The sequence below is a fragment of the Cervus elaphus genome, chromosome 32, assembly GCF_910594005.1.
Source record: "Cervus elaphus chromosome 32, mCerEla1.1, whole genome shotgun sequence".
Taxonomy (NCBI): Eukaryota; Metazoa; Chordata; class Mammalia; order Artiodactyla; family Cervidae; genus Cervus; species Cervus elaphus.
The window spans coordinates 41042414-41057645 of record NC_057846.1 but is presented as its reverse complement, the minus strand read 5'-3'; the positions used below and the strand labels follow the sequence as shown (position 1 = coordinate 41057645).

General features: G+C 35.4%; 1 protein-coding gene across 2 annotated transcripts in view; it reads right to left on the bottom strand.

The window, feature by feature from the left end:
* ADAM9 (ADAM metallopeptidase domain 9) overlaps nt 1-15232 on the bottom strand; it is an 88406-nt gene that overhangs the window by 44435 nt on the left and 28739 nt on the right. For both annotated transcript variants that reach the window (XM_043893432.1, XM_043893434.1), the window contains 6 exons: nt 14416-14611; nt 12847-12912; nt 11812-11883; nt 8032-8201; nt 5145-5226; nt 4507-4640 (listed from right to left, as the gene is read on the bottom strand). In XM_043893432.1, coding sequence (XP_043749367.1) covers nt 4507-4640; nt 5145-5226; nt 8032-8201; nt 11812-11883; nt 12847-12912; nt 14416-14611 — 720 coding nt within the window. The remainder of the gene's footprint in view (nt 1-4506; nt 4641-5144; nt 5227-8031; nt 8202-11811; nt 11884-12846; nt 12913-14415; nt 14612-15232) is intronic.

The following is a 15232-nucleotide window of genomic DNA, read 5'->3' as shown; positions in this document are numbered from 1 at the left end:
AACAGAGGTGGCTTCAGCTAATTATCTGGGAAAACTCTAGCATCAAAAATAAAGGCCTATGTTAGACAACTGTACTCCAACATAAAATAAAAACAAATTTTTAAAATTTTTAAATAAAAAAATTTTATAAGGCCCAACTTCTAACAGTCAACTAATGTTCATTAAATAGCATAGGAAGTAGAAGGTGGGAAATCTGTCCTCAAAAAGGAGAGTTAATACACTAAGGATAACATAATCTTACTTCTCAAATTATTCTTACAAAAACCTGTTCAAATACAATGTCCAATGCATTATCAAAACATAACACGAAGACACAAGATATTATGAGAACAACTATGAAAAAAATGAAAAGACACTATGAGAAAAAACCAGACAAACTCAATAAAGTCTCCAGATACTAGAATTATCAAACAATAACCACCCAAAAAGAAAATCTCTGCACGCTTTGGTCAGAGACAAAAATGAGAAGCTTGAAAATTTGGGCAGGGAACTAAAATCGACAGCCATAACACAGCAAATTTGATGTGTTTTTCTAAAATATATTCTTTAAACATTTAAAATACTCTGAATTCATCTTACAATTTGTATTAATTTAATTGGCATTTTTCATTCTAAGTGGTATGCTGTAAGGGTATCATAATCAGTGGCATCTACATTTGCATAATACAGTACATTAGTAATCATATTAAATATAAGCAGATTAAATGATTCAGTTAAGAAACATATTTCCAGGCTGGATTATAAAACAGGACCTAAATGTAGGTTGTTTAGAAGCATATATCTAAAACATAAGAATAAAGAAAAGTTCAAAGTAAAGAAACAGAAAATATATACTATTAACTCAACCAAAAAAGAAAATCTGTGGAAGGTAAATTAGTATCAGGCAAAATTGACAGTCCTATCTAATGCAATAAAAAAGGAAATGAAGGACATACATACTAGGAAAGAAACAAAACTGCCTTTGTTTGTGGATCTCTTTCTGTGGTTGGATCGCCACAGCTCATGCCCAGACCCATGCCAAGTGTCCACATCAGCCCTTCTTGCCCAAATACTACTCCCCTCTGGGGAGAGGGTACTGGTGCTGAGAGGGGGGATAGCACACATATAAAGGGAAGAGAGCAGGCTAAGACCCAACCCTCAGCGCTTGTACTCTGGCAACTTGGGACCAAACCCCACCTTCAACAAGGCAATATTGGCCACTGAGCAGAGAGGAAGTGCCATCAAATACCCAGCTCTAGCTCCAGAACCCCCAGCTCCAGTCCTATCCCCTACTAAGGTGACAGCTGTCAGCATACCCTGAGGAAAGACATGATTTGTATTCATGACAAATTCAGCTCTCCCACAAAAATACAAATGACCCAATTTTTTTAAATGGGCCACACATCACACTAGCAAATTGAAGAATAAAAACCATATGATCATCTCCATAGAGCAGGAAAAGCTTTTGATGAAATTCAACATGCATTTTTGACAAAAACTCTTCAGAAAGTGGGCAAAGAGGGAATATACTTCAACATAATAAAGGCCATATTATGATAAATCCACAGCTAACATCCCAATAGTGAAAAGTTGAAAGCATTTTCTGTAAGCTCAGGAACAAAACAAGGATGCCCACTCTCACCACTTTCGTTCGACATAGTTTTGGAAATCCTAGCCATAGCAATCAGAGAAGAAAAAGAAGTAAAAGGAATTCAAATTGAAAGAGAAATAAAACTGTCACTCTTTGCAGATGACATGATTCTATAAACAGAAAATCCTAAAGACACTACCAGAAAATTACAACAGCTCATCAATGAACTTGGTAAAGTTACTAGATACAAAATTAACACACAGAAATCTGTTGCATTTCTATACACTAACAACAAAATATCAAAAAGTGAAATTAAATGAACAATCTCATTTACCATCTTCATCAAAAAGGATAAAATATCTAGGAATAACTCTACCTAAAAAGGCAAAAGATGTGAAGTAATTAGCCTCCAACTAATAAAAAAATAAATAAATTTTTTAAAAAAAGGCAAAAGACCTGTACCCTGAAAATAAGACACTGATGAAAGAAATTGAAGATGACACAAACAAATGGAAAGATATACCACGTTCTTGGATTGGAAGAATCAGTATTGCTAAAATGACCATACTCCCCAAAGCAAACTACAGATTCAATGCAATTCCTATCAAATGATCAATGGCATTTTTCATAAAACTTGAACAAAAAAAAATTTTAATTTGTATGAAAACACAAAGACCCCAAATAGCCAAAACAATCTTGAGAAAGAAGGACAGAGCTGGAGGAATCACGAACCCTGGCTTCAGACTATGCTACAAGGCTACAGTCATCAAAACAGTATTGTACTGACAAAAAAACAGACATATAAATCAGTGGAAGAGGATAGAAAGTCACAAAAATAAGCCCACACAGTTATGGTCAATTAATGTATGATAAAGGAGGCAAGGATATACAATGGATAAAAGACAGTCTTTTCAACAAATGGTGCTGGGAAAACTGGAAAGCTACATGTAAAAGAATGAAATCAGAACATTCTCTATTTTAAAATTTATTTATTTTTAATTGAAGGATAATTGCTTTACAGAATTTTGCTCTGTTCTGTCAAACCTCAACATGAATCAGCCATAGGTGTACATACATCCCCTCCCTCTTGAGCCTCCCTCCCATCTCCCTCCCAATCCCACCCCTCTAGGTTGATACAGAGCCCCTGTTTGAGTTTCCTGAGACATACAGCAGATTCCCGTTGGCTATCTATTGTAGAACATTCTCTAACACCAAAAATAAAGTCAAAATGGATTAAAAACCTAAATGTAAAACCAGATACTATTAAACCAGACACTCTTAGTGGAAAACAGAACAGAAATCTTGTTGACATAAATTGCAGCAATATTTTTTGGATTTTCTCCTAGGGTTATGGAAATAAAAACAAAAAATAAACAAGTAGGACCTAATAAACTTTAAAGTCTCTGCACAGCAAAGGAAACCGTAAATAAAACAAAAAGACAACCTACAGACTGGAAGAAAATATTTGCAAATGATGCAACCAACAAGGGATTACTTTCCAAAACATACAAAGAGCCCATACAGCCTAATCAAAAAATGAGCAGAGGACTTAAATGGATATTTCTCCAAAGACACACAGATCACCATCAGGCACATGAAAAGATGCTATATTGCTAAATATTAGAGATACAAATCAAAACTACAATGAGTCATACCAGTCAAAATGGCAATCATTAAAAAGTCTACAAATAATAAACATCAGAGAGGGTGTGAACAAAAAGAAACTCTCTTATACTGTTGGTGGGAATGTAAATTGGTACAACCATTATGAAAAACAATGTGAGGATTCCTTAAAAAACTAAAAATAGAGCTCCCATATGATCCTGCAATCAATCCCACTCCTGGATGTATATCTGGAGAAAACTCTTAATTCAAAAAGATACATGCATTCCAATGTTCATAGCAACACTATTTAAAACAGCCAAGACATGGAAGCAATCTAAATACTCACCGACAGATAAATGAATAAAGATGTGCCATGTGTGTGTATGTATTTATGCGGATTGTATATATGTATATAATAGAATACCATGAGCCCATAAGAAAAAATGAAATAATGCCATTTGCTGCAACATGGATGGACCTAAGGATTATCATATTCAGTGATGTAAGTTAGAGAAAGACAAATATCATATATCACATCTATATGAAATCTAAAACAATGATACAAATGAACTTATTTATAAAACAGAAACAGATTCACAGACAGAAAGCAAATTTATGGTTACCAAAGGGGAAAGGCAGACGGGAGGAATAAATTAGGAATTTGGAATTAACATATACACACTATTATATGTAACACAGGTAGACAACAAAGACCTAGTATACAGCACAGGGAGCTATATTCAGTACCTTGCAATAATTCATAATGGAAAAGAATCAGAAACAGAATGTGTGTGTGTGTGTGTGTGTGCAGAGCTTCCTTTGTGGTTCAGTGGTAAAGAACTCACCTGCCAATGCAGGTAAACACAGGAAATGTGGGTTAGATCCCTAACTCAGGAAGATCCCTGAGAAGGAAATGGTAACTCACTCCAGTATTCTTGCCTGGAAAATCTCATGGACAAGTGGGCTAAGTCCAGGGGGTCGCAGAGTTGGCCACTACTAAGGGACTGAGCACACACACACATATATGCATCTATCTACAAGTGAATCACTCTGCTGTTCTCCTGAAATTAACACATTATATTAACTATACTTCAAATTAAATTAACTTCAATGAGATGAATTAATCAATAATTACAGTAGGGTTCTTAAACCATTCAGATGAAAGAAAATTTATACTGATGCTTTATAGAACATGGCAAATCATTTCCTCCCAGAAATTTGAGTACTGATGAGGGCTACATTCATTGTTTACTTTTAGCATTAAACAAATGGTCAATAAATGGTTTTAAAAAAGAAAAAGGAAGAAGAATAAAAAGAATTCAGTTACTCACGATGCTCCTGAATTCATAATGCAGCTCTTTACAGCACAGTGACAATCTCTCCCATCATCATGACTCATTCCAAGGTTATGACCCAACTCATGAGCAACAATGGATGCAAATTTCTCCACTGGGATCTGCCCAAACTGTCCAAACACAGGAAGGTATTAATTAGGTTTCTGAAAAAAAAGGATTATTTTTTTGTTGTTTCTAAAATTACTTTTTCACAAAAGGAGATTCACCACTACAATGTTGACAGCTGACATGATAAAGCAAGCAACCAACATCAGATTGTAAACACTGCAGTCTAGTAAGAAACTGGTGTGACAACATACTGATGATGGAGGTAGACCATTTAAGCAACAGATCAGGAGTACCAATAGATTATTCATGGTGGTTAATGGGAAAACAAGCTCATGGTTCTAATTTAATTTCTTCAAATGGAGTCTCTGTTTCTTAATTCATAAAAAGTGAGGCATTAATGATCACATAATAAGTATTAGAAAACTTAATCCAGTCTCTAGGGAAAGAACACATCTGCTATGGCCCTTGTAACACTCAAAATATTGTTGTAAGGACTAGGAGAGGAAAAAATGATTGCTGGACATTTCATAATGCAGACATGCAAAGATGTCAAAAAGAAAACGTACCACGTTAATCCCACCCGCGTGGCTCCTTGAACAGACTGTCCCCACAAACGCCATTCCCGCAGTCCCACCAAACCCTCTTTTCCTAAATGAAAAGAACAGGGAAAAGTTATAAAATGTACTTCAGGAGAAAAAGGTACACTTTGCTCCTATTTCTTTGGGTAACCTTAAACTAATTGGTAAACCTATAAAAACTGGGAGAAAAATGACAAAGATAAATAGCACTTTAAAAATCAGAGTTCAATTAAAGCCTCATCTCTTTTTTATCTTCAGAGAGTGAAAGTTGACATTACAAGTTCATTTTTCAGACAAATGAAGATATACATTAGATATATCAAACCAACTTGTTTTTCACCTTTTAGATGAAAAACCTTCCTAAAATGCATTCTATTTATTTATTCAAAAATTCTAGTGAAAAGAGATAGATAACAAACTCAATGGCATATTCATACAGGAGGCTGCGAGCGGGGAGCACAGAGAACAAAAGAGTAAGAATGGTCTCCAGTTTGCTCCTTGAACATCGGGGACACACCCGTATCTCAGGACCTAGTCCCTGTGCCTTCCCCAGTATACATCCATCACTCCCTCACCTCCTTCAGGTCTTTACACAAAGGTCATCTCTTCACTGAGGCCTTCCTCACCATGTTACTTAAAATTTCAACCTCACTCCTCCAATATTTATTTCTACCTCTACCCTCTCGGCTTTATTTTTCCTCTTTACAATTTATCATTTTTTAGCAAACTATAAGCTGCTAGGGTAAAACCTAAACGAAATTTTTGGCTGACCCAATATATATACTTATTTATCTTACAAGATAAATCTCCTTCAACACAGTATGAATTCCATGAGAGCAAGAATTGTCTCTTTTGTTCACTGCCATAACCAAGGGCCTAGGATATACACATAACAAACATCTTTTAAATGAATGAATAACCATTCTCTGGGACACCTGACCAGCCAGGACAAGAGGCTGATACTGACAGAAGGGGATTGCCATGGAAACATTTTAGCCAGATCAGCCCTTAGTGAGTCACATTTATGTCCTCAATGCTTCAAAAAAGGCTTTTTAGTATCCTATTCTCAACTACAACCAATCAGGGATTATCAGATACCTGAGAAACACCTCTAACCTGGCAGTCGAAGACCAAACAGAGAGAGACAGCTTGGGAGGTGCGGCTGGGCAAAGCACAGGGAGTGCTTGTCGTCCGTTCCTTTTGGTCTTTTGTGAACAAGAGGGCAAACTCACTGTCGGGGTATGAGGACACTTCTGGGTACAATTTTACTAAAAATTAATTAAAATGTCAGGATCAAGCTTTTGTGGCTATGGGGTCATAAAAATCCATGTAGGCATTCTCAATGCCTTACTCTAAATTAACTCATATGACAAAAAAATAAAATAAAATCAAGGGAAATTTCACCTCAGAAAAAATTATTTTAGGTACCATTCAAAATTGAAGGAGGGAAAAATTATTACATAAAATATTTTTTGGCAAAAAGTCAGCCTATCAACCAGAAAATTTCTAAGAAGAATAAAATGTTTTTTTATATTTTAAGTGAGGGTTTTGATATAAGCTTTTGGAAAATATCTGTATTAACTAATCACATAAGCTTAAGTTTTATTATAGTACCATGGAAATGCTATGTAGAAAAAAGAAAAATGTTTAAAATATATCAGAAGGATGGCAAAGAGACTTTAAAAACACTATTATATCCATGAAACAAGAATTTAACCACATAAAAATTTTAAGGGAAACAAAAACAGCTATTAAACATTAAAAATAAGATAGCTGAAATGAGAAACACAATAAAAACCTTAGAAGGTAAATTTAAGGAAATATCCCAGAAAATATAACAAAAAGACAATGAGAAGAAAGGAAACAAAAGATAAAAAAATTAGAGGACAACCACAAGAAACTCAACAGCTGAGTAAAAGGAATCCCTGAAGGAATGAAGAGTAAAAATAAAGAGGATGATATCACTTACAAAATAATTTGAGAAAAATTCCTAGAACTACAGTTTCAAGACTGAAATTACCCACTAAGAACACAGCACAATGAGTGATAGAAGACCTACACCAAAGCATATCATCAAGAAAATTTAGAGGTCTGGGAACCTCTAGAGAAGATCCTACAAGTTCCCAAAGAAGGAAGAAAAAAAAAAAAAAGGCATATACTAAAAAACAGGAAACAGAATGCATTAAAGTTTCTCAGTGAAGTTGTACTGAGAAAGAACTTACGTAGAAAAAAATTCACCCATTCTAAAGTGATTTTAAAAAAAAAGAATGAATTAAGGCTTCTCAACAGTAATTCTGGAAGTGAAAAGACCAATGGCCATGCCTTCAAAATTCTGAAGGAAAAAGATTTCATGCCAAAGATGTTAGCCCTGACAAAATAACTTAAAATGTACAAAACAAATGAAAAAGCACAGTCCTGAAAGATTGAGTTACTTAAGCACTAGGATAATCAGAGGTCAAATTGAGATAAATTTTTTTAATTAAAGTGTAGTTGATTTATAATATTTTGTTTCTGGTGTACCAGAGATCATTTTTAAATTCTGTTTTAAGATTGTAAAGCACATTTTCTGACATGAAAGAAGTCAGAACTTTTTTCTTTCAATATATCCTTTCACAAGAAGAAACTAGAAAACATGCCATAATAAAATAAGGAAGTGCACCCAGGAAAGAAGAAGAGGATGTGGGATAAATGTCACAAGAGACTCAACAGAGACAGGTCTTATTAACACACTGCACTCATTCTACAAAGCAAACTTTTTCCTCATTTAAATAAATGCTCAAAAACCTTAAGAGAATATGATTGCAAAAAAAGAAAAAAAGCGAAAATTATTATTCTGACCATATATCATAGAGTACCTTTAAGAAAAATCACTTACAGAATTAGCTGTGCACTGTCATGTCTCCGACGTGTTACAAGAAACTTTTCCCGCCACTGTACGAAGTTTGACAACACGTCGCCAGCACCTCCAGCCATACTGATCAGATTTTCATTTGTCCAAATCTCAAGCCCAACTAGCACAATTCGAATATTTAACATAATGTACATCTGGGAAGAAAACAAATAAAAATATACAAAGTTTATTAAAGAATATGAGAACAATTCCTGGGTATATAGCTGAGAAAAACAAAAACACTAATTTGAAAAGATATGTTTAACCCAATGTTCACAGCAGCATTACTTACAATAGCCAAGATTTGGAAGCAACTTAAGTGTCTGTCAACAGGTGACTGGGTTCACACACATACACACACACACCAATGGACTATTACTCAACCATAAATAATGAAATTTTGTCATTTACAACAGCATGGATGGACTTGGAGTGTATTATGCTTAGTGCAGTAAGTCAGACAGAGAAAGACAAATACAGTATGGTATCACTTATAGGAGGGCTTCCCTGGTGGCTCAGTGATAAAGAATCTCCCTGCCACTGTAGGAGGTGTGGGCCGGGAAGATCCCCTGAAGAAGGATATGGCAACCCACTCCAGTATTCTTGCCTGGGAAATCCCATGGACAAGGAAGCCTAGCAGGCTACAGTCCATGGGGTCGCAAAGAGGCGGATACGACTTAGTGACTAAATAACAACATCACATCTTGGTGGAATCTAAAAAATATACAACAAACTAGTGAATGTAACAAAAGAGAAATAGATTCATAGATATAGAGAACAAACTAGTGCTTACCAGTGGGGAGAAGGAAGGGAGGGTGTACAGGATTGAGCGATACAAACTATCAGTTACAAGGATATACTGTACAACACAGGGAATAATAGCCAATATTTTATTGAGTTGGCCAAAAAGTTCTGTCAGGTGTTTCATAAACAGGTATGAAAAAACCCAAATGAACCTTTGGCCCACTCAATATAATAACTATAAATGGAGTTTAACCTTTAAAAATTGTGAATCACTATATTGTACCCCTGTAGTATATATAATATTGTACATCAACTACACTTCAATAAAAGTAATATGATAAAGTAAAGAATATGAGAATATCTTTGAACTTACAATTAAGTAACACAACCACTTAAAAACAGGATTCCTCTTTATCGAAAATGTTTCCTTCAATATAATGGAACTCTAACTTTTCGAGGGTCTGAGTTTCCTCATTCATAAAACAAAAGTAACAAAGGTTTGAAATCCCTTTTATCTTCCATTCCAAAATCTGACAAACTCTGGATATTTAAAGCTTTTCGTATTTTGGTTCCAAACCTTTCCCTAAACTAATGCAAGCCTATTTATTGTTCACCTTTAGTTCACTTAATATAAATATTCATACATTTCACTATAGAAGTATCAATGAGTTAGATTACAAGGTGCTACCCCAGGATCCTTTTGGAGGTGTAAAGTAATATCGATACATAGTGAACTACATGTTATACATATAATGTATAGTGAATAATATTACCTTTCTAAACTCTTATCTAAAATTCTAATGACATGCACCCCAAAGGTTTCAGATAAAGGTTTATAGAACTCATCTCTATTTCACAGAGATACTGTGAGGAATAAATGAGTTAATAAATATGTCACTTGAGTCAGTATTTAGTACATTATTTAGTACATTTAGTACAATAGGACATTATCACTAGTACAGCCGCTATGGAAAACAGTGTGGAGATTTCTTAAAAAACTGGAAATAGAACTGCCATATGACCCAGCAATCCCACTTCTGGGCATACACACTGAGGAAACCAGATCTGAAAGAGACACGTGCACCCCAATGTTCATCGCAGCACTGTTTATAATAGCCAGGACATGGAAGCAACCTAGATGCCCATCAGCAGACGAATGGATAAGGAAGCTGTGGTACATATACACCATGGAATATTACTCAGCCATTAAAAAGAATTCATTTGAACCAGTCTTAATGAGATGGATGAAGCTGGAGCCCCTTATACAGAGTGAAGTAAGCCAGAAAGATAAAGAACATTACAGCATACTAACACATATATATGGAATTTAGAAAGATGGTAACGATAACCCTATATGCAAAACAGAAAAAGAGACACAGAAATACAGAACAGACTTTTGAACTCTGTGGGAGAAGGTAAGGGTGGGATATTTCAAAAGAACAGCATGTATACTATCTATGTGAAACAGATCACCAGCCCAGGTGGGATGCATGAGACAAGTGCTCCGGCCTGGTGCACTGGGAAGACCCAGAGGAATCGGGTGGAGAGGGAGGTGGGAGCGGGGATCGGGATGGGGAATACGTGTAAATCCATGGCTAATTCATATCAATGTATGACAAAACCCACTGAAATGTTGTGAAGTAATTAGCCCCCAACTAATAATAAAAAAAAAAAATAGGACATTATCACTATCATCATCATCATTATTATGTTTGGTATTCATATTAGAGATTAAATTATTTCACATACAAGTGATACTGTATGGCATTTGTCTTTCTGCGTCTGACTTCACTCAGTATGATACATGCTCTTATATGTGGACTCAAAAAAAGAGGGTACAAATTAACTTATTTACAAAACAGAAGTAGAGTAAGGTGGGAGAAATCAAACTTATGGTTACCAAGGGATAAGGGGGGGAGGGATAAATTAGGAAATTGGGACTGACATACACACTGCATATAAAACTAACATGGACCTATTGTATAGTATACTCTGTAAAGGCCTATATAGGAAAAGAATCTGAAAAAAAAAGAGTGGATATATGTATATGTATAACTGATTTACTTTGTTGTATACCTGAAACTAACACATTATAAATCAACCATATTCCAATAAAAACTTTAAAAGGGAACATGTATCTAATTCTTCAATATCTCCCACTAGATGAATAAACTCTAAAATCTCAAATCAAATCCCTCCCTCTCTCTATCTCTCTCACACACAGAGTCATATATGGTTTCAGAGCAGGAGACAGCCTTATTTAAAATAAGTCTCTCAGCAAAAATTCAAAGATCTCTTCATAAGTGCCAGAGAACCTCAGTCTATCTACTGTGAAGTAAAAGTCATATTTTATGGCAAGACAAGAAAAATTTACACAGAAAAATTTTTCTCTGCCCTTTGGCCTCTTCTCTCACCCCACTGTGCATTTGTATATCTGCATAAGGCATCAACCAAACCTCCCCATCAGCAGAAATACCTGCTCAACCATAAACACAGCATTCTCCTAACATCAAAAAGGCAACTCCTTAAAGATAACATTCCTTCTTGATCTTGCTAGGGCCATGATGACACTTAGTTCTGGATTGTGTAAACTGTCAATAATACCTCACTGAATGCACATTCCTCTGTCTCAAAAAAACTTACATTACTGTGCCTTGACTTCTAATGGGAAAAACAGTTCTCAAAGCTTTCTGAGATGTTCTTCCTGGATTATAATCCTCAAATTTGGCTCCAGTAAACTCATTTCTTTCTTAGATCAACTGATGAATTTCTCCTCAACACTAAAGATAAAGTAGATGCTAATTTGAAATCTTTTGTTTGCTAAATCTCACTCTCTCTAAAATTATACTTTCCTTTTAAACATAGAAAAGTTACAAAGCAAATTCGAGAGCAAACCCAAAAAGACCGAGTTAATTATCCTCTAGAATAATCAGAGTCCCAAATCAGACAATTTTAAAATTCTATTCAGAGGCTGTGAGAGGAAAGGACAGAATAATCCCAGCTGACAGAAAATAAACTTACACTATCCAAGTAGTTTGCTAAACTTATCATCTCTTCTCGCACTGCAGTCTGGTTTTTTCCCATCTTATCATACTGAAAGGCAAAGAAGAAAACTCATGATCACCAAAGCAATATAAGAAAAAAAAATCTATAATCTCAAGATAAGAATCCAAATACTTTATTTAAACCATTTTATACCTATGTGGAGAAAGTAATGAGAAAAAATATTTCAAGTCTCCTTTTTTTTAATCCCTTGTTCATCATATTCTACTGGAACCTTTAATACATTATCTGGGACAGAGTTCATGCTTATTCACATTGCCTTATGCTTCTTTCTACACTTGAGGCTAATGAACCTATAATGAACAAATAAGAATACATTTCTATCTCCTAAAAGTATGGCTTATTATTTTCCAGTCTATATGCAATAAGGGTTTTTTTAAAAAAAAAAAAAAACCATATAGATTCTCAAAACTGCCTCTGCGGATTATAAAAAACGACTTGTCAGTTGTGTTAAGTTTCTGCAAACAACTTGGTTCACAGCAACAGCAAAGCTGGCAGAAGTCAGATAAAACATTTCAAATAATCTATAGGTTAAAATATATAGCAGTTATATCTAAAATTAATAATCCTGTAAATGCTGAAATAAATACGTAACTTTTCTTAGTTGAGTAAAGCACAATCTTAAGCATAAATAAGGAAAATGTCCTATGTTATCCTGTACAATGAAATAAATAGTAAATGCTAAGCTGACCCATTCTCCTCTGCTCCCTTTTAAACTTATCATCTAAACTCTGCTCCCTCCTAAGAAGGGAGAAGTTTAATTTTGCCAATCACCCAAAAGAAACAGTGGAAAAACATCACCAGTAAAAATATAGGTAGAGGTAATGTCAGTGCTACATTCAGTTCTGGACATATGATGAATATCATGTATGAATATTACAAGGAAAAGTCATTTAACAAAAATCAGTACAAATATACTTCATATTTCCCTCAAGGGATCCTCACTTCTCACCTTCTTTTCGTGAAAAAGGAGAAAACTGTCACCAATCATACCTTTTCCTTCTCTACAACGATGAACAACTCTACATAGCGCGTCTGTGGCAAGATATCTCTTCTTCTCTGTCAAAAAACACAAACACCACAAAGGAAAGCAAAAAGTTAGAAGACTACATTCTTCAGACTACATATATGACGACTACATATAAGACTCCTATTTTTAACACACAATGATCTTATCCTAACCTCTAGTCACTTGTTTCATGTCTGATAGGAAATTCATAAAATGATTTTTAACACATCCTACATCAATAAGGCCAAAAAACATGTGTTTTTAAAAGTGATATATGCCATTCGTAGTGCTCTGAGAAAAATTTTAGTTAAAGATAACATGAGTTATTCAAGTTTCCAAAGATGAATTATTGATTCTCTAATATCAAAACTAAACACACATACACATATATTTTAATTGGATACCCTACTATTCTGTCGAGAGTGGAAAAAAGAATATCTGCTAATAACCCAAGGAGAAGGAAGGACAAGGTCTGCACTTTATTTTCTTGTTCTTGTCCTTTATTATTTTCCTTCCAGTTTTATTGAGTTACAATTTGCCCTGACATACAAGGTTGCTACTTTTAAAAACTGACTAGTTTTGTGATTTTCAAAAACTTATGTAAACTGTGCATACATGCTCAGCCACTCAATTGTGTCCAACTCTTTGCAACCCCATGGACTGTAGCCCGTCAGGCTCCTCTGTCCATGTGATTCCCCAGGCAATAATACTGGAGTGGGCTGACATGCCCTCCTCCATAGGATGTTCCTGACGCAGGGATCAAACCCACGTTCTCCTACATCTCCTGCAGGCAAATTCTTTACCACTGTGCCACCTGGGAAGCCCCCATGTAAAGCATAGAATGAGCTAAAATTTAAGTGCTTTCCAATGACTAAACTTGAACCATCCAAGAATCAAAAGAATGAATGGCAGAAGAGATGAAGAAAACAATGCCATAAATTAGTATGAGTTCATTAAAACACTCTAGAAGAGGCACAAGCCTCTTGTAGAGGCACAGCGACATCATCTCATTATAGAGAAAGCTGCCTTTGTCTGCAACTGAGGTTCCTCTGGTCCCAGAAACAGCTCAGGTTAAGAGACCCCTGTCAAGAGGAAGCCAAGGAATCCTAAAGAAGTCTCAAAACATGGATACCACGAACGCCCCAGGAAAACATCTGAGATCATTAAAAATCATAAAACTCAATCTCTCTCTTTCCCTTTCTGTCTCTCCCTCTCTCTCACTTTAGAGCTCCAGTCTGTGTAAAGGGTATTCACATAAAAAAGTCCACTGCTCTCTCAAAGTCACGGTAATGGATTATTAGAGAGCAATGACAAAAAGAAATATAGTTACTGTTTAAGACTTAAGCCCTCCTTTCCAAAACACATTAGTCTGACTGTATTCAACTTGGTGGCAGGAACTACATATTACTCATCTTTTTATTCCCTGGTCCCCATCACAATGTCTGGCACAAAGCTGGCAAAAACACAGTAATAACAGGTATTGGTTTAATGCACAAATACATGATTGCTTTTAAACCTGAGTCAGAGCCATGAGAAATACATCAGTTCCTTACTCTAAGTAGCTGAGTGATGCTAGGAGGCTCCTCTTCTTCATCCTTTGTGATTTCTTCTTCCATAACTTTGTTGGAAACCCCGCATTTCAGAGGTTCTTGGTGGACATCATCCATTCGATAAAAGATGTGCTCAAAATGAGAGCTGTTCTGCAGGGGTTCAATCCCATAACTCACATTCTCTATATGCAGCAAGCCTCTAAGTGTTGTATTACACATACACAATTTTTTAGGATGTGAAAAAAAAAAAAAAAAGCACAGGAAAAGGAATTAAGAAACACGAATTCAAGTCCTAGTTCTTAACATATGTAAGAAGGGATAACATGGTCCTGAGAAAAATAGAGAGGTTTTAGAGTCGGGCAGCCCTAAATTAAAAGCTCAAGACAGCTACTAACTGGCCTGAAAGTTACTTAACCCCTCTGTGAGATCACTGTATAAAGAAAGGCAATTCAGAATAGTGGCTTAAAGTAGGAAGCCTGGAGGCCAGAGGACCAAAGTTTGAATCCCAAATGTTTCCTACTAGCCTTAGTAGACATTCTCCCTAGAGTTGTCCTGAAAGCTACTTAATGAGTACAAAAAATACTAAGGACACTACCTGGAACACGGTAATTGTTCTACAAGTGTCATAGTTTAGATGGAGATAGTACTCATCACCATCTCATATAGTTTGCTTGAGAATTTAAAGTAATAGTTATTAGTTCAATCAATCATGTAACCAATCAACCAGTCCAGTGTGATACTGCCAGGCCCTTCATAAATTTAATATTATTATCACTTCACTTGACACATGGTAAGATTTCTCTGAACCTCAGCTTGCTCA